The sequence below is a fragment of the Drosophila navojoa genome, chromosome 2 (assembly GCF_054131105.1).
Source record: "Drosophila navojoa isolate 15081-1374.11 chromosome 2, UAZ_NAV_1.0, whole genome shotgun sequence".
Taxonomy (NCBI): Eukaryota; Metazoa; Arthropoda; class Insecta; order Diptera; family Drosophilidae; genus Drosophila; species Drosophila navojoa.
This window is the reverse complement of record NC_142890.1, coordinates 8,361,157-8,384,977: the sequence shown is the minus strand read 5'-3', so window position 1 is coordinate 8,384,977 and position 23,821 is coordinate 8,361,157. Positions and strand designations below refer to the sequence as shown.

General features: G+C 42.8%; 4 protein-coding genes across 8 annotated transcripts in view; all 4 read right to left on the bottom strand.

Annotated features, from left to right (window-relative positions):
- Nucleotides 1-1,364: 1,364 nt before the first annotated feature.
- On the bottom strand, nt 1,365-4,958 carry LOC108652286 (organic cation transporter protein). Its single transcript, XM_018102432.3, has 5 exons — nt 4,466-4,958; nt 4,154-4,412; nt 3,641-4,052; nt 3,070-3,576; nt 1,365-3,014 (listed from the first exon to the last, which is right to left on the bottom strand). The coding sequence occupies exons 1-5, from the start codon at nt 4,877-4,879 to the stop codon at nt 2,816-2,818; spliced, it is 1,791 nt and encodes a 596-aa protein (XP_017957921.2). The 5' UTR covers nt 4,880-4,958; the 3' UTR covers nt 1,365-2,815.
- An 848-nt stretch (nt 4,959-5,806) lies between these two features.
- Nucleotides 5,807-8,465, bottom strand: LOC108652366 (organic cation transporter-like protein). Of its 2 annotated transcripts, XM_089265789.1 has the most exons (5): nt 7,782-8,465; nt 7,458-7,716; nt 7,367-7,388; nt 6,965-7,336; nt 5,807-6,899 (listed from the first exon to the last, which is right to left on the bottom strand). In XM_089265789.1, exons 1-5 carry the CDS (start codon nt 8,118-8,120, stop codon nt 6,272-6,274), a joined length of 1,620 nt encoding a protein of 539 aa, XP_089121915.1. In that variant the 5' UTR covers nt 8,121-8,465; the 3' UTR covers nt 5,807-6,271. The 2 variants fall into 2 exon arrangements, with proteins under 2 accessions (XP_089121915.1, XP_017958028.1); XM_018102539.3 differs by having other exon boundaries at nt 6,965-7,388.
- An 864-nt stretch (nt 8,466-9,329) lies between these two features.
- LOC108652296 (organic cation transporter 1-like) lies at nt 9,330-11,704 on the bottom strand. Its single transcript, XM_030382303.2, has 4 exons — nt 11,012-11,704; nt 10,576-10,834; nt 10,088-10,511; nt 9,330-9,999 (listed from the first exon to the last, which is right to left on the bottom strand). Exons 1-4 carry the CDS (start codon nt 11,348-11,350, stop codon nt 9,378-9,380), a joined length of 1,644 nt encoding a protein of 547 aa, XP_030238163.1. The 5' UTR covers nt 11,351-11,704; the 3' UTR covers nt 9,330-9,377.
- Nucleotides 11,705-12,542: 838 nt separating this feature from the next.
- jvl (javelin-like) overlaps nt 12,543-23,821 on the bottom strand; it is a 56,367-nt gene continuing 45,088 nt past the window's right edge. For 2 of the 4 annotated variants that reach the window (XM_018102292.3, XM_018102309.3), the window contains exons 2-6: nt 20,157-20,734; nt 19,831-20,098; nt 19,288-19,760; nt 17,453-19,226; nt 12,543-13,868 (exon numbers count right to left, since the gene is read on the bottom strand). In XM_018102292.3, coding sequence (XP_017957781.1) covers nt 13,284-13,868; nt 17,453-19,226; nt 19,288-19,760; nt 19,831-20,098; nt 20,157-20,734 — 3,678 coding nt within the window. In that variant the 3' untranslated portion in view covers nt 12,543-13,283. Of the gene's footprint in view, nt 13,869-14,572; nt 15,069-17,452; nt 19,227-19,287; nt 19,761-19,830; nt 20,099-20,156; nt 20,735-20,859; nt 21,036-23,821 lie in introns of those variants that run through there. The other 2 variants (XM_089256060.1, XR_003979997.2) reach the window with 2 other exon arrangements.

Sequence of the window (23,821 nt, the reverse complement as noted above, 5' to 3'; positions counted from 1 at the left end):
ATCAATCCGGACTTCAAGCATATCGCAAGCACAGTGCAACTAACTAAGTCAACTCAGCTAAGCTTCATAATACCATATGAATACCCGACTACTTCATCAGATACCCACCAACTAAATAGCAGCCAAAAGTAAAAGAATATATACTATAAAGTCAAATCATAAGATATAAATACAATCTATATGTCACTCTCCCTCCAACCTCTTGTTGCTAAAAATCTATTTGTTGTGGAACTTTTATATTCACAATATACATGCATACTTACACACATACATATATGCCTATATGTGTATGTAATAGATATGAAATACTTCGAGGCAGCTCTTTAAGGCGTTCGATTATACTACAATACAAAATTGTTGGAAATATATATACATACATATATATATAAATCAAGAAAAAAAGAAATTTAATATATATATAAAAAACGAATCTTATGAATGCTTTTTGTGTAAGTTTACATTGAAAAAACCTACAAGCATACAAATAATAATGTTGAATGAATCTTAAAAAAGAAAAAAAAAAAACAAACAAAAAATTTATAGGAAATGTTTTTTGATAAATGAAAATTGCTGAATCACTCGTTGCCTAAATACCGCTTGTCTTTTATACTCAATGTTTTCGAAACACACACACACATACTCACACACACACACATACACGCGCGAAATTGGATGATAATGAACCCACAGGGATTTAACGGTTTGCTATTATATAATATTGAGATATTTATATGGTATATTACAAAAATGTGGGCATTACAATTTTCTCAAGATCAACAACAGCATCACATGATATAAAATCAAACAATAAGCAGCAAAAATTGCAAAACAAAATTTAATGAAAATAAATGGTATTTAGTGGCATATTATAGAGTATTAGAACTTACAAAACTCCTGAAAATAATCGGAAAAAAACTTAAAAAAAAAAAACAAACATTTAAAAATGGTTAAAAAACAAAACATAATATTAAATTGTTGACAGCCTAATTATATGGAAATAGTTAATACTATCGTTTACACACAAGTAGTTTGTTTCTCATCTCGAATGTTCAATGTAGTGCTTAAAATATATCTATATATTTTTTTACTTTAGCCCTAGCTCCCAAGGCAGGATAGACGATCAGTCCTACTCTAACTTGACATCTAGCCAATACTCAACTTAAGTTAGGCTCATAAATTGTGAATTGTGTTTTAACAATTTATAGCTATTCGACTACTAGACTATTCGACTATTTCACACTCAACTCACTACTCACTCGCATGGTGCTATTAACTCCTCGTATTTACTCCGGAGTATCCAAAAAAATCATGAGAAATCTTTTTACCTTTTTACTGTTTACGCATTTTTTGGATTCAAACTGAACTATTGTGAACTAGAGTTTATTAAATGGAATATTTATACTACAATCCTACAATATATATACACATATTATGAGAAAACATAGTCAGTTATATACACCTATACATAATATATATAGGATATATATATCTATATATATACAATAAAAGAGTAGCAAGAAGTAAAGTAGTAATAAGCGAATACAAACTGTTATATGACTTGGCATTAACTTACCAATTTGAGAAATTCTTTCGATAGATCTGAAGAGATTAGGTCTCCGCTTGATTGCCGAAAAGAAACTCATCTTAAATTAACGTATATCATGAATTATTTATGTACTATTTGACAGCAATTGCAAAGAGTGCTCAAATTTAGCAATTAAGATGTAAGAATACTTGAAAGAAATCAATCAGATTATACATATATACAATATAATATATAAAACATGTTGTGTTAATATACAAAAGAAAACAGAAAATAGTTTTTGTGGAGTACATCCAACACAAATTAGTGTTACATAGTTTATCATGCAGAATTGGGATATGGAAATTAGCACAGTTTTGCTCCAATCCTGAAACTGATGTGATCGAAAATACTTTAAGTGGTACTTTAATATTGGCGCGGTTAGGGGTATTCACGATACCAGAGTTAGAAATATGAAAAACATTTGTTTGCGTTCATTGAGATCAAACATTCGTTTTGAATGAGGTATCTCTTATAAGAGATGTAGTTTGTGCACAGACAACAAGTTTTTAGATCATACAAATTGTATTCGGCTGAGAGAAAATAATATTTGGGGCATGCTTCGGCTTAGAAATGAATCGCATGGTTATTAGAAAATCCATTTAATGACTTTACTATATTGGCATCCAAAAATGTTCAAGAGAAGCATGAATACATTTACACGAATATATATTTCCCACAATCTCTGCCCTGGATATTACACCTAGACCTAAGTTAAGGCTAGTACGGCCCAGACTTTATAAGTTTTTCCAATGAGAGTTTCAAACAGGGCTAAGCGATATCTATTTTGTACTTTGTAAGACTTTCTCTAGCTCTTAAATAAAATGCAAAACACAAACAGAACTAAATATGATGAAAAAAAAACAAAGAAAAATCTTTAAAAATGATGCCGTTACATTTATGGCATATATGAAGTTAAATGCAAATGTTTACATACTCTTTTAGGAGTACATGCCCTATGTACACTTTACTCATACCTATGTAAGCAATCACGACAGGATTACAAAGTTTACATATACAAACAAAACTCTCTTTCTCTATTTATATATGTGAATATATATATATAAATTAATATTATGTTGAATACTGTGACCCAGAATCAATCAAATAAATTTCTCATCTACTGACAACTTTCGGAACTAAAATGTGTGTGTGTTTGATATCTAATACTTTGGCGTTTTAAATACATATAGGTATGCATATACATATATACAGGCTGGCGAGAGGGCTAGTTTACGCTTCCGCTTCCGCATCCGCGTCCGCTTCCGTTTCCGGTGAGGTATTTCGACGCGCGCCATTAAGTGCGTTTAACTTGAGCTCCTCAGCGGGTTGCTTCAGCACATCATCGTCCCGAGCTCGCCAGCAATCGAAGGACAGCATAGACTCGCCCTTGCCAAAGGCCTCGCCGTCCTCCAGCGTAATGGGCAGTTGCCTAGGGGACGACAGTGTTACAGGTGTAATTCTCGACTTATGCTTGGCCCACTCACCTATTGTTCGTTTCCGGCAGCAGCAGCGATAACAGCGCCGCAGTCAGCAGCAACGCGGTCAGAATGAACGATGGCCCCGCTGCCCACCTGGTGCCCAGGTGTATGAGGTAAGGTGAGGTGACCGAGGCCGCCGCAGCGGCCAAGTGTGCTGTGGCTATGCCACGGGAGCGCACACAGGTGGGCAACAGCTCGGACGAGTACTGCGAGAAGGTCGTGTAGCATATCGAGATGCCCAGTCTTGTGGGCATCGCAAAGGCCAGCAGCAGGGAAGCATTTAACTGGACACTTTCGAAGGATTGGCACACGCCCAGGGCGCAGGCCAGCAGGCTCGTGCCAGCCAAGGCCACAAAACAGGTGGCCTTGCGGCCCAGGCGACTTTGCATGAGGCCCTGCAGAAATCCAGAGGGTGGCACCACCACAGCGAACAGCGAGAAAACCACAAATGGCGACATGCCCAGGCCCTCCACATTTCTGGAGATGGTGTTGAAGCTCAGGGAGGTCAGCATGCTGCGGATAAATGTGAACTGGCTGACTAAAATACGCACTTTCCCGACGACTGAGAGCAACTCACAAGGTGAAGATGATAATAAGTGCAGTCCTCCGCAGGTGTGGAGTGCGCATCAGGTCGAAGAGTGTGGCTTTACTCTGCTGACTCTCGTGCTTGCGCTTGGCGGTGCAATACCGTTGGAATGCCTCAAAGTCGGCGGGGGGCACCTGGCGGCCATTGAAATGGGCAATGAGCTTCAATCTGGCAATGGCGCCCTCCACGTTGTTGCGCGTGATCAGCCACTGTGCGCTCTCCTGGACCACAAAGTAGAAGAGCGCCACGATGAGCTGCAGCAGCGCAGAGAACGTCAGATAGATGCGCCAATTGCCGGCCAAGACAGATAACCAGGGCGCCACCAGCGCGCCCAGGCAGAAGCACAGTCCGAGCACTCCGCTGATAGCCAAATTCCTCAGCTTCGGCGCCAGAAACTCGAGCACTGCCATGCCAGAGGGACAGAGAGAGAGAGGCAGAGAGAGAGGCAGAGAGAGAGCCAGACGGATAAGCAGAGCTGATAAAGAGATGATACGCAATGCTTACCTAGAATAAACATCAGATAATAGTTGGCTGTTGCAGCCAGGCCGGAGATGCAGCGGAACGCGCTAAACTGTGTCACATTCGAGGCATACGTGGTCAGGAAGTCACCCACAAAGCCGCACTGATTCGCCAAGATGACCGCACGCACACGGCCAATCCGATCGCCCAGCATGCCAAAGGCGAAGGTGCCCATCAGGGAGCCCAAGAAGAAGAGCGACTGCCCAATGCGCGCCTTGTACGCATTCTCGCAGACCCAGTTGAGCTGCACAATGATCCATTGAAGACAATCAAAGGCTTACGTTTCGTGCTACTCACCTCGACGTTCATGCTGCGGAATCCATAGTCATATTTGTATATCCAGCGCTCACAGCTCTGACTGCTCACGGTCACATTGTAGACTCCCTCGTGGACCTCGATGTTGTCGAGGCGCGTGCAGGCAGCCCTGCTGCCGAAGGGCGCATAAATGGCGGCGATCTCCTCGTGAGTGCGATTCTCCAGCTCCTCGTGGTAGCACCAGTGCTGAGGCACAAACCCGATGATGTTCTGGGAGTAGTAGTGCACCGTGCTGGTGAATGCTATGTAGCCCAGCAGCAGCAGAATCAGATACTGATACCGTCCCGCATCGCCGCATTTTTCCAGAATTTTATCAAAGTCCATTGCGTACGCGCTCCCACTGTGCTCGGCCGGAGATTCTGTCAAGACTGAAATCCGTATACGGCCCAGCGGCATTTAGTTGTGGCCCTCAGCCATCAGATTTGCACAGAGTGCTCGGACGCAGTTTCTGTTTCACTTTGGCTCCGATAAGATTGTTGCTCGGTTGCTTATCGCATCGCCATTGGCGTGCTGTATGTGTGTGTGTGTGTGTGTTTGTCGCGTTCTATCCATTACGAAATAAATGTTTTATTATTTAAGTGAATCCACTTATTTAATCTAAAGAGAGAGACCGGCGTCTATCTGAAGCGCCGCGCCAACTATTGTAGCATGCCAAAACATATTTCATATACATTTGTGTGCGTATCTACGAATATATGTATCTAGATATGATACGAGATACATTTTAGAGTTCAACTATATGTATGGTATATCTGTATATGTGTGCAACAAACGCAAAGCTATTCAACGGTCAATTAATTACATTCAAATGTAAAAGTTTCCTCGGCCTTAACATTGTATCTCAGGGCTTATCAAGAGAGCTCGCCAATGCTGTAAGTGTGTGCGTGTGCTAGACGCTAGATTTATAGTTATATTTACTCTGAATAGCATGTGAATGATAGGCAATTTTGTGTACATAAAAGATATACTAATACTATAGGTTCGTTCAACATAAAAAAAATGCCCTCAACTGCTTCCACTCTCACTCTCTGCCATTCTCTCTACCGCTCTCTTATCACACTTATAAGACATTTAGTGGCTGCTTGCTTGCCAACAAACTTGATGAGTAACCACTCTTATAATAATGCTTATACGCGCATGCAGGAGGCCCAGAAGACGAGTGAATAAGCTGTGCAAAGAGAGCCAAAGATAAAGAGAGATATATGTATGTACATATATTGAAAACAAACGTGTTTTAAATATTTACTCATCGTCTGTGTATTTTCTAGAAATATACATGTTTGATAAGCAAAAGTTTGTACATACATTCACTTTTGTGAAACGATGTCTATTATTATGTCTAAAATAAGTATCCACAATATCCAATATAAATGGCAACTAAACTATGCAAATAAAATAAAAATATGGTAATGTATGCATTCAGCTTCTGCTTGTGGATTTCGATAATAATCAATTCCATCGTCATCATAACAGAAATCATGTTTTCCAACCACAATGTTGAATATTGCAAATTATGGCAGTGATTGAAATCAACTTAATATTATTTAACAGTTTTTCTAAACGATAATTAGTGTGAATACTTTCGCAGCTCTATTTGCTCCACTCAGTTGAGAATCGATGCGATTGTATTCACTCGCACACAGGGTATAATGTAGTCTGCTACTCTTAAGTACGTCACTCATTAGCTCTGCCCCTTTGTCGCATTCTTCACATATTTCGATGAGCGGGCGCAGCCTGATTAATTAATTGATGAAACTCAAAGATCCATATAGAAACTATTGTCGCACATCAAGAAGTTTGCTTGAGAGGAGTCGCCGCTTCAGTTTGCTCGGCCTTTGGTTTCCTTAGAAAGTCAAACATGCGCTCCCCTCTGCCAAACAGTTCGCCCTCGACCAGTGTGATGGGCAATCTGCGATTCTCCGTCTCTGGCAGCAGCAGGCAGAAGTAGCCAGCGGTGAGAAACAGCAGGCAGAGTATAATCGAGGGGCCGGCTCTGTAGAACGTGCCCAGGTGCAGAATGTAGGGCGAGAGCAGGGAGGCAGCCGCGCCGGCCATGTGCGCCACGCTGAGGCCACGGGAACGCACGCAGGTGGGCACCAGCTCCGTGGAGAACAGCAGAGTCGAGCCAGAGCAAACGGATAGACCGAATCGGGAAGCAATCATCAGCGATATCAAGAGCACCGGGCTGGGATTCCGCCAAACGGACAGCGCTACTCCACTGGCTGCCGTAAACAGGCCCGTGAGCAGCAATGACAGCACCGAGGAGCCCTTGCGGCCGAAGCGCTTCTGGATGTCGGCTTGAATGAAGCCAGCGGGCGGCAGTGTCAGTGCGCTCAGCGAGAACATTATCAGCGGGGATATGCCCAGACCCTCCACATTGCGTGCCAGGGTGTTGTAGCAGACCGTTACGATTGTGCTGAAACAGCAGTAAAAACATTCGATCATCGATGCTCTGCGATATCTGTGTGACATTTCACTTACAATGTGATCAGCATGATGATGATGGTTTTGCGCAAGTGCGGCGTCTTGAACATGTCAATGAATTTGTCCTGCTCATGCTCATTAGGCTCCTGCGCTTCCTTGGTGCCGTTGATCTGGCAATAGTTGCGGAACTCCTGGAAGTCCTTCTCGCTCACCTTACGGCGATTCATTTTGGCCACGCGCCTCAGGCACCTCACGGCCCCATCGATATCGTTCCGAGTGACCAGCCACTGGGCGCTCTCCTGCACCAGAAAGTAGAACAGTACGATCAGCAGCAGAGGCAGCGAGGAGCAGGCTAGGAATGTCCGCCAATGGCCCGCCAGGACGGCCAATCCGCAGGAGCTAATCATGCCCAGGCAGTAAAAGATGCCCATGCTTATGCTCAGGCTGGAGTTGCGTAGCGAGGGAGGAAGATACTCGAGCGCTGCAAGAGACAAATTGCTTTAAGCCCAATAATTAACATATAGCCAGAGATTGTAGCACCACTACACACCCAGAATATACATGAGATAGGTGTTGGCATCCACGGCGAGACCCGACACGAATCGTGCTGTGGAGAAGGCAACCAGGCTGCTCGTAAAGATAGTTGAGAAGTCGCCCAAGAAGCCGCACAAGTTGGCCAAAATAACAGACTTGATTCGCCCAATTTTATCGCCCAGAATGCCAAAGATGAGCGTGCCAAACATGGAGCCTATAAAAAAGAAAGATTGACCCACGGGTGCTTTGTAGGCCTCATCGCAGACCCAATTCAGCTGCACAGAGTCAGATAAGATTATAGAAGAAATATAACCATAGCTGTGAATGGCAGCACTCTCACCTCTGTGTTCATGCTTCTGAATCCGAAATCATAGTTATAGATCCAGCGATCGCATTGCTCCCCGCTGACAGTTGCGTTCCGCCCCTCAGAATCTGATCCGATCGTCTCCAGGCGTGTGCATGAGGGATAATCGAACTGATTATAGATGGCCTCGATCTGAGCGAAGCTGCGGTTTTCCAACTGCTTGTGATAGCACCAGTGATCGGGCACAAAGCCAATCACGTTCTGTGAGAAGTTGTGCATCGATGTAATGAACATCAATAGACTGTAGAGGCCGAGCAGCAGGTATTGATAGCGATGCTTGTTGCCGCACTTGGCCAGAATCTCATCGAAATCCATGGCAATGCTTTGTGCCAGATTCTCCTCTCTTGGCTCTGAGCCCGCTGGAGACTCCGCTCCGTATGCGTGAGGTACGAACGCTTCGTGTCGTGCTGGGGCCAATAGAGAAGCAGCCAGCAGTCAGAGCAGTCAGCGTTCAGCTCTCGTTCGATGCCACGCACGTACTGTCAGCTGGTGAGCTCGGCCGCGGCCTCTTTGAGAAATAGTTAAGAGCGTAGTCGAAACCAGCTGATTTTCTCGACTCGACTGCGCGAATGCGCTCTGCTATTGCTGGAATTCCTCTCCGGCCTTTCTGTGACTGATAAGCGCTCAATGCTATATCAGCGAAATGAAAGGCGCGATTCTATTAATCAAACTAATTTTGTTTGTATTTGTATGTGATAGGCCCTCTAGTAATTTAAACACGATTCTCATTACAATTAGACAGTGAGTGTCAGTTCAATTGGAATGAGATAAGAGCTTTACGTACAAAATCTTTTGTTTAGCATTATTATCTACTAGTCTAGCTGTAATCTTTACGAATTCTATAAAACACAAGATCAATTGACTTAGATTTGGGGAGCTGTCGTAAATACTTAGTGGAGCGTTTTTGCTTGGAAAAACTAAATTGATATCAAATCGATTACCTGAAAACGATTGATCGATAATCTTTTGAATCTCTAAAAATAAAATATTCCTTGGCCATTTATCTAAACAGTTTGCAAACAAAACTGAACAGAAAATGTATGTACATACATACATACATATATGTACATTTATTGGGATATGTAAATAACATCCGCTACAAATCAAGTTATTGATAGAAATTTATAACGTTTCAACAACTTTTGCTGTGAATAAAGAGAGGGTTTATGTATATACATATTTGTATTTGTCTCTTCATAACCATGCTAATACCTAAAGTAAATATAATCTATTCTACAGCAAATTTTAATACCTAAAGTTTGATAAAAATCTAAAAATATAATAACAGTAATAAATATTTTTAAGCTCGTACATATGTAAGTGATCAAATAAAATATACTTGATAAACTAGCAAGCAGAGATTTCATTTCTCGACAAACCACTTGACCTAGAGACAGGCAAACATGCATATGTATGAGCAATAAAATTTATTCAAGACTTTACAGTTTATGTCTTAAAGCTCTTTAGTTTATTTTGAAAAAGAATTAATACTAAAAATACACATAATTATATATATTTATAATAATTTAATTTAAGGAACAGTTATTTGGATTCGTGGACCTCCTTGGATTTTTATTCGGCTTCCAACTCCTTCTCGGCGGCGTCTTGCTTACGCAGCTGATGCAGAAAGTCAAACATTCCCTCGCCTTTGCCGAACTCCTCGCCCTCGGCCAGAGACATGGGCAGCTTCTTGTTGCGTGTCTCGGGCAGCAGGAGGCACACATACGCCCCACAGAGGAAGAGCAGGCCGATTATGATCGTGGGTGCGGGCTTGGAGTACGTGCCCAAATGCAGAATGTACGGCGATAGAAAGGAGGCCGCAAAGCCGACGACGTGTGCCACGGCCACGCCACGCCCACGCACGCAGGTGGGTATGAGCTCGGTGCAGAGCTGCGAGCTGACTCCGTCCGCGATCGAGACGCCAAAGCGTGTGAGCAACGTCAGCCCGACCAAGAGGTACACATTGCGGTTCTGGCCCAGTGATATGACCAGGCCCGCAGCGGTGGCCAATATGCCAGTGAGGATCATCCAGCTGACCGCGGTGACCTTGCGCCCGGCCACATCCTGCAGAAAGCCCTGCACATAGCCAGCGGGCGGCAGCATCAGCGCGTTCAGCGAGAAGAGTATGAACGGCGATATGCCCAGGCCCTCCACATTGCGTGCGATGGTGTTATAGCAGGGCACCACGATGATGCTGTTCAAGAGAGTACGAAAACCAGTTATGCTTCGCTTGTGCCACACACCCACACATACAAATGCGCATATTTAACGCTTTCGCTTACAAAATGAGCAGTATTTTAAATGCGCTGCTGCGCATGCGCGGCGTCTTCAGCATGTCAAGCAGCTTGGACTCTGGCTGCTCCGCTACAGTGGCAACCGTAATGCGGTAGTGGCAGTGGCAATAGCTGCGGAACGCCTTGAAGTCCTCATCGCTGACCACACGCCGATTGATCTTGGCCACGCGACGCAGCCGAGCCACGGCGCCATCGATATCGTTACGTGTTACCAGCCACTGGGCACTCTCCTGCACCAGGAAATAGAAGAGTGTGACGAGCAGCAGCGGCAGCGAGGAGCAGGCCAGAAACAGCCGCCAGTTACCCACCAGCACGGCCAGCCAAGCGGCTCCGATCAAGCCCAGCGAGTAAAAGATCCCCATCACCATGTTCAGGCCCACATTGCGCAGAGACGGCGAGACATACTCGATGACTGGTTGGAAATAAGCTCGGTCAGCTGTGCTGCCAGCTGACAGTCGGTTATGTCTAATACTTACGCAATATGTACATCAGATACGAGTTGGCATCGGCAGCCAGGCCAGACACGAAACGCGTTACAGAGAAGGCAGTCAAACTGCCAGTAAATATGGTCAAGAAGTCGCCCAAGAAGCCGCACCAGTTGGCCAATATGACGGCCTTGACGCGGCCAATGCGATCGCCGAGCAGCCCAAACATCAGAGTGCCGCACATGGAGCCCACAAAGAACAAGGATTGGCCGACTCGCGCCTTGTACGCCGCATCGCATACCCAATTAAGCTAAGCAACATGAAAATATATGTACATACATATATATTATGTATGCATATGAAAAAACTCTGAGCACATTTCAACTGAGATGCTTATAGCGCATTTTCAATAAAGAAAATACTTTCGATCTATCAATATACACATGTATGTAGCTGACTATATAGAGTACTAATTCGTTCGACTCACCTCGGTATTCATGCTTCTGAATCCGAATTCATAGTTATAGATCCAACGATCACAACGCTCCACACTGGCAATGGCATTGGTGCCATTCGAATCGTCTCCGAGTGTCACCAGGCGTGTGCATGAGGGCTTATCGAACTGCTTATAGATGGCCTCGATCTCTGCGATGCTGCGGTTCCTCAGCTGCTCGTGATAGCACCAGTGATCGGGCACAAAGCTGATCACGTTCTGGGAGAAGTAGTGCATTGACACGACCACCATGAGAAAGCCATAGAGGGCGAGCAGCAGGTATTGATAGCGATGGCTATTGCCGCACTTGGCCAAAATTTCATCGAAATCCATGATCTCTCGCGCGCTGCCTAAGTGCTGTGGGACCTTGTGCGTAATTCTGATAACAGCATATCTGAGTCGAAGCTATTTATGAATGCTTTTGCCCGTTCAGTGAACTACAAGCCAAACGCGTTCCAATTGCCTCCTGCCGCCGTGCAGTGTGTGTGGCCAACTGGTTGTTGCGGCCACACCGAAAGAAGTTTATGAAGTGCGCGGACTGTGCGTTGACTGATTGTGTACTGTAAACGATTGAGAGAGGCGTTACCTCCACGCCTCTCGCTCGCCCTCTCCACCTCTCTCTGCACATAGGCACGGTGCGCTCTCTTTCGGTCTGGTAATTGAATTATGTATGGCTATGCACCCTATGCAAGCAGACCATATGTAAATTTTGTTTCAACATATAGACACTGGCCTATTGAACGAAGTGAGAACGAGGCTAGCAATTATCTTATACCCTTTCAAAGGGTTCCATTGATTGTCTGCAAAGCATGCCACACCCAAGGTCTGTTCTATATTGTAGCTCTAGATCAAGCTGTTGATTTCTGACTTATGTTTTGCGAATCGTCCCAGATGTTTTGCTACTTGTTTCTATATAGAATATCACAAAAATTCTGAGCTTGTTTCAAAACAGGTTTCCAATCAAACTCGTTTGCCATAACAATTCTGACAAAAATGTGTGCAGGTACAGGTGTTCGTCTATATCTCTAACGAATCCAAATTGATCAGCTGTTATGAGTGGAGCGTTAAAATATCTCTAAATAATGCTTTAAAATTGACCTCTAACTGGTTTTTTATTTTGTTTAATTTACATACCCGCTTAGCAGTATAAGTCTTTTGAAGGGTATTTGAAGTTCGGCATTGCAGCAAGCGTTGCATGCCTCTTTCAATTAATTCAAATACTTGCCACTTTATTGATTGCTCTGATTTATGGGTTGCAAATAAAATATAAATAAAATAATATGAAGAAGAGAAAACACAGATAAATTATTTTTTTTTTTTTTTTTTTTTTTTTGTATTTTATTTTTTCATTTTGTTGTTTTCTTTTGATTTTAATAAGTATGTGTCTTCAATTACAATTGCTATTTTAATGGATATATGCTCACATTTTTCGCCACTTGAATATATTAATAATAGTATGTATGTGTTTTATTTTTGATTCTTAAATCATTTGCATTTTGTTTTTTTGCCCTTAATCAAGTCTGGCTTTATCATATTGGTTTTTATAAATGTAGTAAACGCATTTTGATAACAGTATACGATAAGTTCTAAGTGTGGACAAAGCTGTCTGTCATTTCAAACCATAGTTCATATAAAAAGTTCTGTACATACATATCCATCTCATGCAATGCAATGCGTGTGGTTAACTAAATTTCATAATTTACAGCTAAAATATATATAGTTTAGCTGCTGGCTAATACGAGTTACATTAAATTAGTTTGAGAGTACAAATAAGTAAGCATAATGGATAATAATAACTATTAGACTTATGACGACTTTTACAATAGATGCACACGATCAACTAGATATAAGTTATGCTCAAATATAGTCATAAAGTAGGGTATACTTAGTGTAGTTACATAGTTATAATTAGGAGAGAAGCAAATAATAACAATTTACAAATGGGCTCTGACCTAGTACGATTCATGCCAATAACATACACAACACTTACAGTACTTCTATATTGCTTAAATCATGTCTTTCGATATACATCGTTACATACATACATACATCACCTAGATTACATACAAACATGTATTTTCGACACGCCTCAACGACGTGCCTAACAATCGCATAGACTAGCTAAATTATGAAATTGAAAATTGAAAAATCTATGTGCCTATATATATACATATATAGAAATGGATATATATGTGTGTATATGTATATATATATATAGCATATCAAATATCTGAATAGTAAAAAAAAGCTGCCGTTGCATGAAAATTTAACCCTCGATGCTATCATAAAAATATTCTTCTTTGTCTGCATTCGGATCTTGTGCTCGCTCTTGCTCAGACTCTAGCTCCTCGAACTCGTCCACATCGTAGGATATTAAGGATTGCAGACTCGCTTCGAGCAGGCATGGGCTATGCCGCACGTGATGCACCTCGAATGCATTGCCATCGTTAGCCGGCGAGCCAAACCAGATGGCACCGTCACCATCCGCACCACAATCGTCCACAGCGGCCGCTGCGACTGGCGGCAATGGTGGTGTGGGTGCCCCAATGGAATCGCTATAGCCATAGTCGAAGGTCACCAGCAGATTGTCGCTGGCACCGTCCATGGAGTCGGGCGTTGTGTATTGCGTGTAATACGAATCGTAGGCCGTCTCCTCGGATACATCTTCATCACTTGGCATTTCTTTGATCTTAGTCAAGGGTTCCATAAATATAATATGATTGTTATGGTTGCTGTTGTTGTTGTTCTCATTGATGTCATTGTTGTTGTTGTTGTTGTTGCTTGTTTGCCACAACTGCCAATTGTTGTTATTGAAACGGAAATTTGGCTTACTTTCGCTATTTGCCAAACTCTGTGCATCAGTTTTGAATAGAAGAGCAAAAGAAAAGAGAATATCAAAATTTGTAGATCTCATCTCGATTGCACAGGCAAATAACAGAAAACAAAACAACACAAAACAAAAACAAGTCAAAAGGTAGCATATAATAGTAATTGTTAGAGAAACACAAAATCATATAGCGTGAAGGAGTTAGGAACCTCAACCATAGGCAGGATATATGTATGTATATAGTAGATAATATTTCAATTAGCACAGGACGTCCAATATATGTATATACAATAAATTAGCTGGTAAATTGAAAACGTTCTCCACGGGAATGTCTTAAAGCGTTTTGAAGAGGAGCTTACTTTTGACCAGTTGGAAAATTACTTGGTTGCCTGCTTTGGAAATTAGATAGAGATAGAGAGAGGTGGAGAGAGAGAGAGTGTGTATGTGTGTGTGTGTGTCTCTGTGTTTGTGTCTGGCTGTGTAATTATGTATAGAAAATGGCTAAACTACGGGGAATACTACGATCACAGGAATAATAATGCTTGCTGTTGGCTCAATATCAGTGTTGTAAAAGCAAATAAAGCAGTGCTGTGCAAGGGCAAATACACACACATACATATATACATAAGCGTATATATATGTATGTATATATCTTTTTTATTTATTTTTTTTTGTCGGGGGTGGTAGCTTAACCTACAAAATGATATTACAACAAATGAGAGACTTACGCGTATAACAAATTGCGGCAAAGTGTCTTAGTTCTTTGTCTATCAGAAAAGCAGACAAACGATTTACAACAAAATTAGCTCAATCAGCTCGCTTCGCGCGTATTTGAGACTGGAGCTTGTAGCATGTAGCTTGCTATTTGGAGCAACTTGGAGCTGAGCACATGAATCCTGACATTCGCATCGCCTGTTCGCTGTCCGTTACCAAAATAACCTCCCGAGTGACGCACGTGTTTTTGTTTTTTTGTTTTTGGAATGTTGCTTTTATGTTAGCATTTTCATTTGCAGCATGCAGCTTACATTTTCACCACCAACGTCAATCAATCAATCAATCAATACACCACCTTTGTCCATATGTATATAGATGTGTATATATATGTATATACATATGCATATGCACATATAATTGTACATGTTTATCCAACGTATATCCGGTTAGGCATATTGCAGTTAGGAAGAGTTTCTTTCACAATTGTTTTTAGTTACAGTTTTCAATAGGCTGGTTGGTTGGATTGGTTTGGTTTGGTTTGTTGTTGGGTGGGTATGACATATATAAGTATGTATATATATATATAGTATATATGTTTGTTTTTTTTGAGGATATTTGTGGTACGGGCAGTTTTTGAATATACAAAATAGGAAATCGTGTGAGACGGGTATACACATTTGTTTGTTGGGTTTACGGTTTTTTAATATATATAAATATATTTTTTTTTACATGTGGAGTAGACATACATAGGGCGAGAAAACGCGCAGAAAGAAAAAGTAAAAGTAAAAAAGAAATTACAGCATTAGATACAATTATTTAGTGTAAACAGCTTGACTTTTATTTTCTAGCCAAGTTTGACCATGATATCTGTATGTGTGAGTGTGTGTGTGTGTGTCGGTGTGTGTGTGTGTGTGTATGTGTTTGGTTAGTTTTAAGCGCTGATCAAGCTGACAATGAAACACATGGCAAACAATGAGGATGACGATGATGATGATACACATGATAGGCAAGAGGCATTTGAGAGCTTAGGGCAAGTTTTTGGTACAAATTAAAGTTCAAATTTATGCAGTTCTTTTTGTTTATATTTCTAAAGATAGAGATATGTGTATGTAGTGTTTATATGCATAATATGTGGTATATGTATATGTATGTATTAGACCATGATCATAAATAATGACGAATTAGCATTTAAATTAGGCCAGAAGGGTAAGTAAGTGGTACGTACATCAACTTATATTATATAGATAACAGTAATCAGTAATTTTAAACATATACACGCAAAATTTAATGATAATTACAGTTATGCTTAGCCCATACATACACACTCACACACACACACGCACACAGAGACACACGCACACATAAATGAGTAACTGCCTGATGGATACAACTAATAATAACGATATATGTATGTATGTATGTATGTATGTAGTAGATATAATGATAAACAATTTACATGATTTTTCGCGCATACGATACATATGGTAAATGATATACTTATATAGGCATTCCTTTTTACGAGTATGTACAAAATAATAATTATCGTAATAATAATAGTAATGGTAATTTATATGTATATATGTATTTATAAAATGTAAAGAGAAGCGAATACATTTTGTTGCTGTTGTTGCTTGTGGCGCGTGCAATTGATTAATTATAGCGGCAGATGAGGCGACTAATTAGCATAGCTGCTCCAAGGCAAGGCAGTGGAGGTGGCACCTTTCACTCTGGTCAATGACCAACAAACAAAAAATACTCAATTTAATTTCAATAAAACTGATAACACGCTGCCTCAGCACGGCAGTCGTGTGTGTATTTGGGGAGGGGCTAGGGTGGAAAGGATTGGATAAGGTCAGGCACGGTGTGGACAAGATGGTTTAGCTTTGTTCCTTTTTTTCCCACTTTCGTTTCACATACGCATAGGCACGACGAGAGTACACAATCAATTGACCTAACGATCGTTAGTTAGATATACATATGGTTCTTTATAGTATATAGTATACATATATATGTATAATGCATGTTTTGTATGCATCGCAGGTTAGTTGTATGCATAGGCATGTCGTATGTATTATTTATAAATAAATATGCATGTTATTATGTGCGCCGCGAAATAAACCCCAGGCGAAAACAAATCGAACTCGTTTTCGGAATGGTTTCTTCCCTTTCAACAGAAATTATATAAATGAGCAAAACCAATACAAATACGAGATAATTTAAACAGCAAACGAATTTGCCTAATCTTCACAGCTTCATGGAGAACATGAAATAACAAAGAACAAAATCAAATTGTGACTACAAATTAAATTTTTTTATATCTCTTGACTAACTTTTAAGCCTTTGAATTACTGTTAAAACAATTTTCTCAATTTTCACTTGTAGTGAAATATTTTCGATTTTTAGTTAAAGTTTTTCTAGTAATATACTCATAGAGTTTTAATTTAGAATTTTTAGAATACTTGAAGCAAAATAATTTTCTAATTCGCTCTTTCAGAGATCAAGACACTCTATATATAAAGCCGATTATGAATGCATATTCTGTACAAACTGGGGTTTATTTCAGGCGATTGTGAGAGTGTACAACGCAGATGATATATATTATATTATGTATATAAATTAGGTATGCGGCCAGTTGATCTATTGCTAACTGTAACTGCTATTGAAGTGTGTGTTGTGTCTTCGTTGTTGTTGTTCTTGTTGTTTCTATTGTAGCTGTTTGTTGTTGTTGTTGTGTTGGCGTATTAAGACAGTAATCAGTTATCGATAGGCATATATATATATAGATATATATATTGATGTATATGTATCATTATTATCAGTATCAGTATCAATATCGTAACTAAGATTATTATTCATTTGAACCAACCCAAAAATGTTGACTTTAAAGTGCGTACCTTGCCACTATCACTGTCGCCATAGCTGGACGTGGGCGTGGCGTTTGCTTCGCTACTCTGCTCACGCGCCAATCGCGCACTGGCCACCGAGGCGCTGCTGAAGCGACGCGACACAGCCGCACCACCGCTGCCAGCACCAGCGCCGCTCCGTCGCTGATAGGCCGGCGCCGAGCTGGCATTCAGCTGCAGATCCTTGCGCAGCGTCGTACTCAGCTGTGCCGCAATGGAGCTGGAGCTGCCGCTGGTGCTCAGCTGGCTGCTTTTGTGCGAGGCGTTGACGCTGCCACTGCCGCTGCCACTGCCACTGCTGCTGCTGTTGTTGTGGTGCTGCTCGGGCGATTGTTGGGCGCGCGAAAGTGAGTCGAGATGACGCACACGTGAGCTCAGCGTCTCGCGCTTCAGCTTGGGCAACGGCGAGTTCTGGAGCACGCGCGGGGACGGAGTGGTTGTGGCCGTGTGGCCACTGCTGCGGTTGCCACCGGCCGAGCTGGATGAGTATGGTGTGGTGGCCAACGGTATGGAGGATGACGTTGAGCTGCGGCTCGTGTTCGTGCTCAGTGAATGATTGGAGACTGAGTCGGCGCGCTTTAAGCTCTGGCTCAGGTTGCCGGTGCTGCGACTCAGCGAAGACTTGCTGCTGCTCCCATACGACACATTGCTGGAGTTATGCACCGATGGCGGTGATCGACCTGCCGTCGACGGCCGGCCCGTGGGCGGCTTGCCCGCAAAGTAGGCGGCCGCCTTGCTACCCGGCAACGGTATTTTGCTCGGCTTGCTGGCGCTGTTGAATTTGCGATAGCCGTGGCTGCGCAACGGCGTCGCCTCAAAGGGACTGACCCCGCCCACGCTGGAGCTCAGGACACGCGCCGCAATGCTGCTGCCGGCGGTCGCGGTGGGCGTGCTACTGACCAGCGGACTGGGACTGCTGTTCACCATTGTCTTGCTCTGCGTCGAGTCATTGGGCGTGCGTTCCGGTTCATGATCGTGCGCGGATTCGGTGCTGCTGCTGTGCTGCTGCAGCTCATCCATGGCCAGCGGCACCATAGCCTTCATGCTGGGCGTGCTTATTTGATCGGATCGGGGCTGGGCCGCCGACACAGATGCCGATGCCGAGTCCACCGAATCGGGTACGCCACGCCGACTGAGCATCAGTGTGGTGGAAGCCGAAGAGCGATTTGTCTCGTAATCATGCTGAGACGAGTTCAAATACGAATTGGCGCTGCTGCTGCTATGCAGCCGGGATTCCAGCACGCGCAGCTGCGCCTTAGTGCCCTCCAGCTCGATGTTCTTTTCCTCCAGCTGAAAGCGCAGCTCCTCCGTATCCTCTACACTCTTGTCCAGCCGCTTCGACAGCAGCGACTTTGACTTGCTGGACGACTCCAGCTTCTGGGCCAGCACCTGATTTTGCACAGTCAGCGTCAGCAAATGCCGCTGCAGCTCCAGCACATTCGTTTCCAACAGAATGGCCGAGAAGCGCTTCGAGTCTGTAATGCGGCATTTGGTGTTGCGGGCGCCGGGCGTGCTGACAACGCCATCCAAACGTCCCAGCGGCTGTTGTTGCCTTCTCGCTGTTGCTGTATCACTGCCTGAGCTTTGATGGAATGCGTCCGGCGCTGGCTGCTGCTGCTGTTGCTGCTGTTGTTGTTGTTGCTGGTCGAGCACAACCGGCTGGAATGTGTTGTTGCTGCTGAGACTGGGCCGGCTACTGTTCGAGAGCACCGTCGTCGCCGAGGATAAGAAGTTGCGTTGACTGGAGAACTCTGACTGGCTGGCGCTGCAATTTGAATGCATATTAGACATAGAATCGCTAATTATCAACTGGTTGCGAAACTTACCTGGATGAGCTTTTGCTCTGCTGTTGTTGTTGCTGCTGCTGCTGTAACTGCAGCTGCTGCACACGCGAGCTTAGCTCCAGCTTTTGAGCCATGGCCAGTTTCAGCTGCTCCTCGAGATCTTTCTTAACGCTAATCAACTCTTCCACCTGATCGTTCATCTTAGCCGCCTTGATGCGGCCCGTCAACGTCTCCGCCTCCATTTCGGCCAGCTTATCCAGCAGACGATCGCGCTCCTTGCGCAGCTGTTTGATATCTTCGCGATTCAGTCGCTCCACCTGCTCGCGGAACTGCTGCGGTGTCATGCCGCTCGCATTCTTTTGGCCCTTGCCAGCATCGCCCTGCTGGCGCTCGTAGCTCTGCAGATGCTCGACCTCCTCGCGTAAACGATTCGATTTGCGGTGTATGACATCAAGCAGGTTGAGCAGCTCGTCATCCGACTCGGCGCAACTCAGACGATTCGATGCTATGGCCACCTACATGAAGAAACCACCAGATTCAGTCTCGAGTTTATGCAATTTCAATTCGATTTCGATTTCCACTTACCGTCATTGCACCGTTGGTGGAGGAGGCACTGTGTCCCTCCTTGGAGGAACTGGTCTCCGTTGAGAAGCCGGAGTCCTGCACAACGCTGCCGTTGTTGTTCTCTCCGCTCTTTGGCTCTTTCTTGCCGCTGTGCGAGTTGCTGCGGCTGCGCGTTAGCGACGATGACGACGGCTCGGCTCCAGCGGATGCTGCTGCAGCGGCCGTTGTCGTGGACGGTTCCTTGTGCGACAACTTGCGCTTTATGCGTATTCCCGGCTCCCACTCACGTCTGCAACAAATGGCTTTAGTAATGCCGATCTATTTTTGTAATCCCATACGTCACTCACCTGGTTGCTAACGAGGAGATGCCACCGTTTCCACTGTTGCCGCCCACCGAGTGACTGCCGCCAAGCGCACTCACAGAGTTCGGTGTCGATGGCGTGGCGGACATAGAGGCCATTTTATGCTTGAGATCGGGAAACGTTTCAATGACCAGATCTCTGAACTCCAACAGCGCGCCCACCTCGTGCTGCAGCTCCTGCAGCGACTTGGTCTGCTCGCTGTGTATGGGATGATGCGGATGACTACCATAGCTATTGCTATACGGCGCATGGTGGCTCAAGTGATGGTGGTGCAAATGGTGTGGATATGTGGCGCCCACAACAACCGTTGCCGTTGGCGATGCAACCACCGTGCCGCCGGCCCCACTCGTCGCCATCAGATGCGGATGATGTGTGACAACCCCGCCGCTCAATGGCAGGCACTCCATGGCGCCGCTGGCCAACTCTGTGATGCGTGTGTGGCCACCACTGCTGTGGCTATTGTTGCTATTGCTGTTGCTGTTGCTGTTGCTTCTGTGTTGGCTAATGCAGCTGCCGTCTGTTTTGCAGGTGCCATGCGTTGCGGGTAGCTCAAAACCGTCATTCTGTAAGCAAATGAATAAAAGGAAGTTTACTAATTTGTAATAGATCTACGTTTATAAGGTGAAAACTTTCACATGTGAAACTGAAGCAATGAGTTATCCAAATATTAGTTTAAAAAGAAGCCCACTTACTATGCCACAAGTTCTCTAGTTCTTGAGCTAATTAGTTGCTAATTCAGATTAATTAATATGCGCTTGGTTTACACAAATGAGCAAAGACAAACGAGAAACGTGATTAACCAGTTCGCTTTTAAATACGAAAATAATATCTATTATTAAATATAAATCAATGACTATTAGATCAAGAATGCTTTGCCAATTTCATGTCAGATCTATACATATACATTACAAATGTTTCGCCACTGTACGTTTGATATGTGCCAAGTACAGCAACTAGCTTCAATCTGTTCTGTTAATTTTCAATCACACTTATTTGTTGACAAAGTTATCTCAACTAAATCAAATCTAGCCATTGCTATCCTTAATTCATCTCCATAAGCTTCCAAATCGGTTTGAAAGGCTGGGCCTATGGCACTAGCACTAAGCCCTAAGCTTTGCCAGCTAATTGCACAACAGAAAAAAAAAAAAAAAAACACAAAAATCGATGATATAAAAAACAATAAATTCAATTCATCATCGTGTGGCAATCGTTGGAGTTCAGGAGCAGCGTAAAGCGATTAGTGAATGACACATAAATTATGATTGATGAATTGCAGCGCAGCGCAGCGCAGAGCGGGCCGCTGACCCACGGAGAAAACTATAGCAAAAGTGCAACCACAACAACAACAACAACAGCAACATCAGCTATTGCTGCATGCTGCTAGCAATTTGTGACAATCACGCTGTTTGTTTGTCTCAACTCAACGAATCGCATGAGCAACAGCAACTAGAACAGCACGTCTCTTGGCCAAGTAAATCTCTTTGTGCGGCAACAGCGGCTGCAGCTGGAGTCATCAGAATCAGAGCGCCGCTGCTTAAATGTCACAAGTGCCGCGCGCTTTCACTGGGCGAGAATATTTCTAGATAACTTTCACATGCAATTCACACAAATTGCTCGCTCGGCTATCGATCAAACAAGCGGCAAGAGAGCTAAACTTAGCTAAATAGCATATATGTGTATGTATATGTGCATATATGTATATATGTAGGTTGTTCGCTAGCTGGCTTGCATGCCCATTGATTGACTGTTGCCTGAAGGCTGCGAAAAGTTGGGCGAAAATCGAAATATGAAAAATAAAATAAGATCGAGATTACAAATGAAGCATAACAATTGGCCCACATTCACACAGACGAGTGCATTTTGGGACATTATTTAACAGGTAATTAGCCGGGGCCAGGAAGTTAGGCCATAATTTTTGTATATGCCATTGCATAAGCACAATGCACTTTAATGTTATTTCTATCTTTTTATAATGAATGTTTTTGTTGCTGTTGCTGCTGCTGCTGTTGTTGATTGTTATTGCTGTTTCTTTTTAGCCCTGTCAGATGTGACCGCTTTGCCTGTGGAGCGTGGCGAATGCAAAGCCATGGGAAGCTACAGCAACAGCAACAGCAACAGCAGAGGCAACATCAAACAGCTACGACTACACTGAAGATCGTGTAATTATATAGCAAAATCCATTGTCAACCACGAAATTGAAACCGAACAATTGAAACGTCGACTGTCACTCATAAGCGCTCAATGTCGAGATGACTGTCAAGCCAAGCGTGAGGAGAGCCAAGAGAGACTGACTCTATATGAATTGGAAGTTTCTTTTCTTTTTAGTTATTTCTTTCATATTTTTTATTATCCATGCTCAATTAGCCCGCCATGTTTGGCCTTTGGCCCAAGCAAGCTGGTCTTGGCTAATTATCGAAACATACATATATAACTATAACATTATATATCCAGCATATATATGTACTTAGATGCATAGATATATAGATATCAACTATGGCTACAAGTGTTTTCTTGTCACTCGACGCGAGGCGTTGCTCAAGCTGCGCCTCCTCATATATATAAATAACAAGAAGACGGTCGGCAACTCCATAAGAGGCGTCATGATCATCACTATCATCATTATTAGCTTTGGCGTGGGCGCCCAACTGTCGTCTGTTATAGCGACAGCCACGCACTGCTGAATCTTCAAGTTTGGTTTTTATAACTCTTCAGACCAATTGGGTTGATCATGATCATCATCGTCATCGTCAGGCAGCATCATCATTGCGAGCCATGACAGACGGAAAGTGTTGCGGCACGTAGCACTTGGCGCTCGTCACTGCAGCCTCTCAATTAAGCTGCCCACCACTTGAGGCAAGTTGCCCACCAAGCCAGAGGCTTGGGCTTGGGCTTGGGCTCTTGCCACATGAATCAGCTGAGCTGTTAGATTAGACAGCGAAACAGCAGCCAACGCATGGAAAATTCTATTCGCCAACTCACAAGCAGCAAACAACGACACCAACAACAACAACAACAACAGGCAGCAGCAGCCGTTTTTATGTTGACAAGACATGCGAGCCGTTTAAGTGAGTATTAATAGAAATAGCCGTCAATAGCTGTACCAGTACCTGAATCACTCACTACCCGTTGTACCAGACACAAGAGCCATTAATAATACAACTCATCATAAACAGTAAACAAACAAAAACACAATAAACAAGAATACAGCAACTGTATATAATTAAAACAAATGATTACAAAAAGAAAAAGAAACATAAATAAATGGGAAATCAAATTCTAAGGGGAAAAGAACTTGCTAAAAGTTTTTTTTCGCAAAAATCAATCAAATGAATACACTTGACATTTGATAAAAATTAGAAGTCACATAGATAAGAGTATTTATAAAGAAAAGGCGAAAATTTACTTAATATGTATCATTAAAGTATATATAGAGTGGAAATTAAAATATTTAAAAAATTTAAGGAAAATTAGAAATCGTATAGATCAGTAAATTTCTTTAAGAAAAAAAAATAAAAATAAATAAATAAAAAAATAAATAAATAAAAAAATAAATAAATAAAAAAATATATAAATAAAAAAATAAATAAATAAAAAAATAAATAAAATTAAAAAAATAAATAAATAAAATAAAACAATAAAATAAAAAATAA

Coding starts and splice junctions, on each gene's coding strand:
- LOC108652296 (XM_030382303.2), bottom strand. CDS start 11,350: ATGGATTTCGATGAAATTTTGGCCAAGTGCGGCAATAGCCATCGCTAT. Junction 10,835..11,011: donor TCAGAAGCATGAATACCGAG/GTGAGTCGAACG, acceptor CATGTTGCTTAG/CTTAATTGGGTATGCGATGC. Junction 10,512..10,575: donor GTATCTGATGTACATATTGC/GTAAGTATTAGA, acceptor ATTTCCAACCAG/TCATCGAGTATGTCTCGCCG.
- LOC108652366 (XM_018102539.3), bottom strand. CDS start 8,120: ATGGATTTCGATGAGATTCTGGCCAAGTGCGGCAACAAGCATCGCTAT. Junction 7,717..7,781: donor TCAGAAGCATGAACACAGAG/GTGAGAGTGCTG, acceptor GACTCTGTGCAG/CTGAATTGGGTCTGCGATGA. Junction 7,389..7,457: donor CTATCTCATGTATATTCTGG/GTGTGTAGTGGT, acceptor TGTCTCTTGCAG/CGCTCGAGTATCTTCCTCCC.
- LOC108652286 (XM_018102432.3), bottom strand. CDS start 4,879: ATGCCGCTGGGCCGTATACGGATTTCAGTCTTGACAGAATCTCCGGCC. Junction 4,053..4,153: donor TTATCTGATGTTTATTCTAG/GTAAGCATTGCG, acceptor CTGGCATGGCAG/TGCTCGAGTTTCTGGCGCCG. Junction 3,015..3,069: donor CTGCCGGAAACGAACAATAG/GTGAGTGGGCCA, acceptor GTCGTCCCCTAG/GCAACTGCCCATTACGCTGG.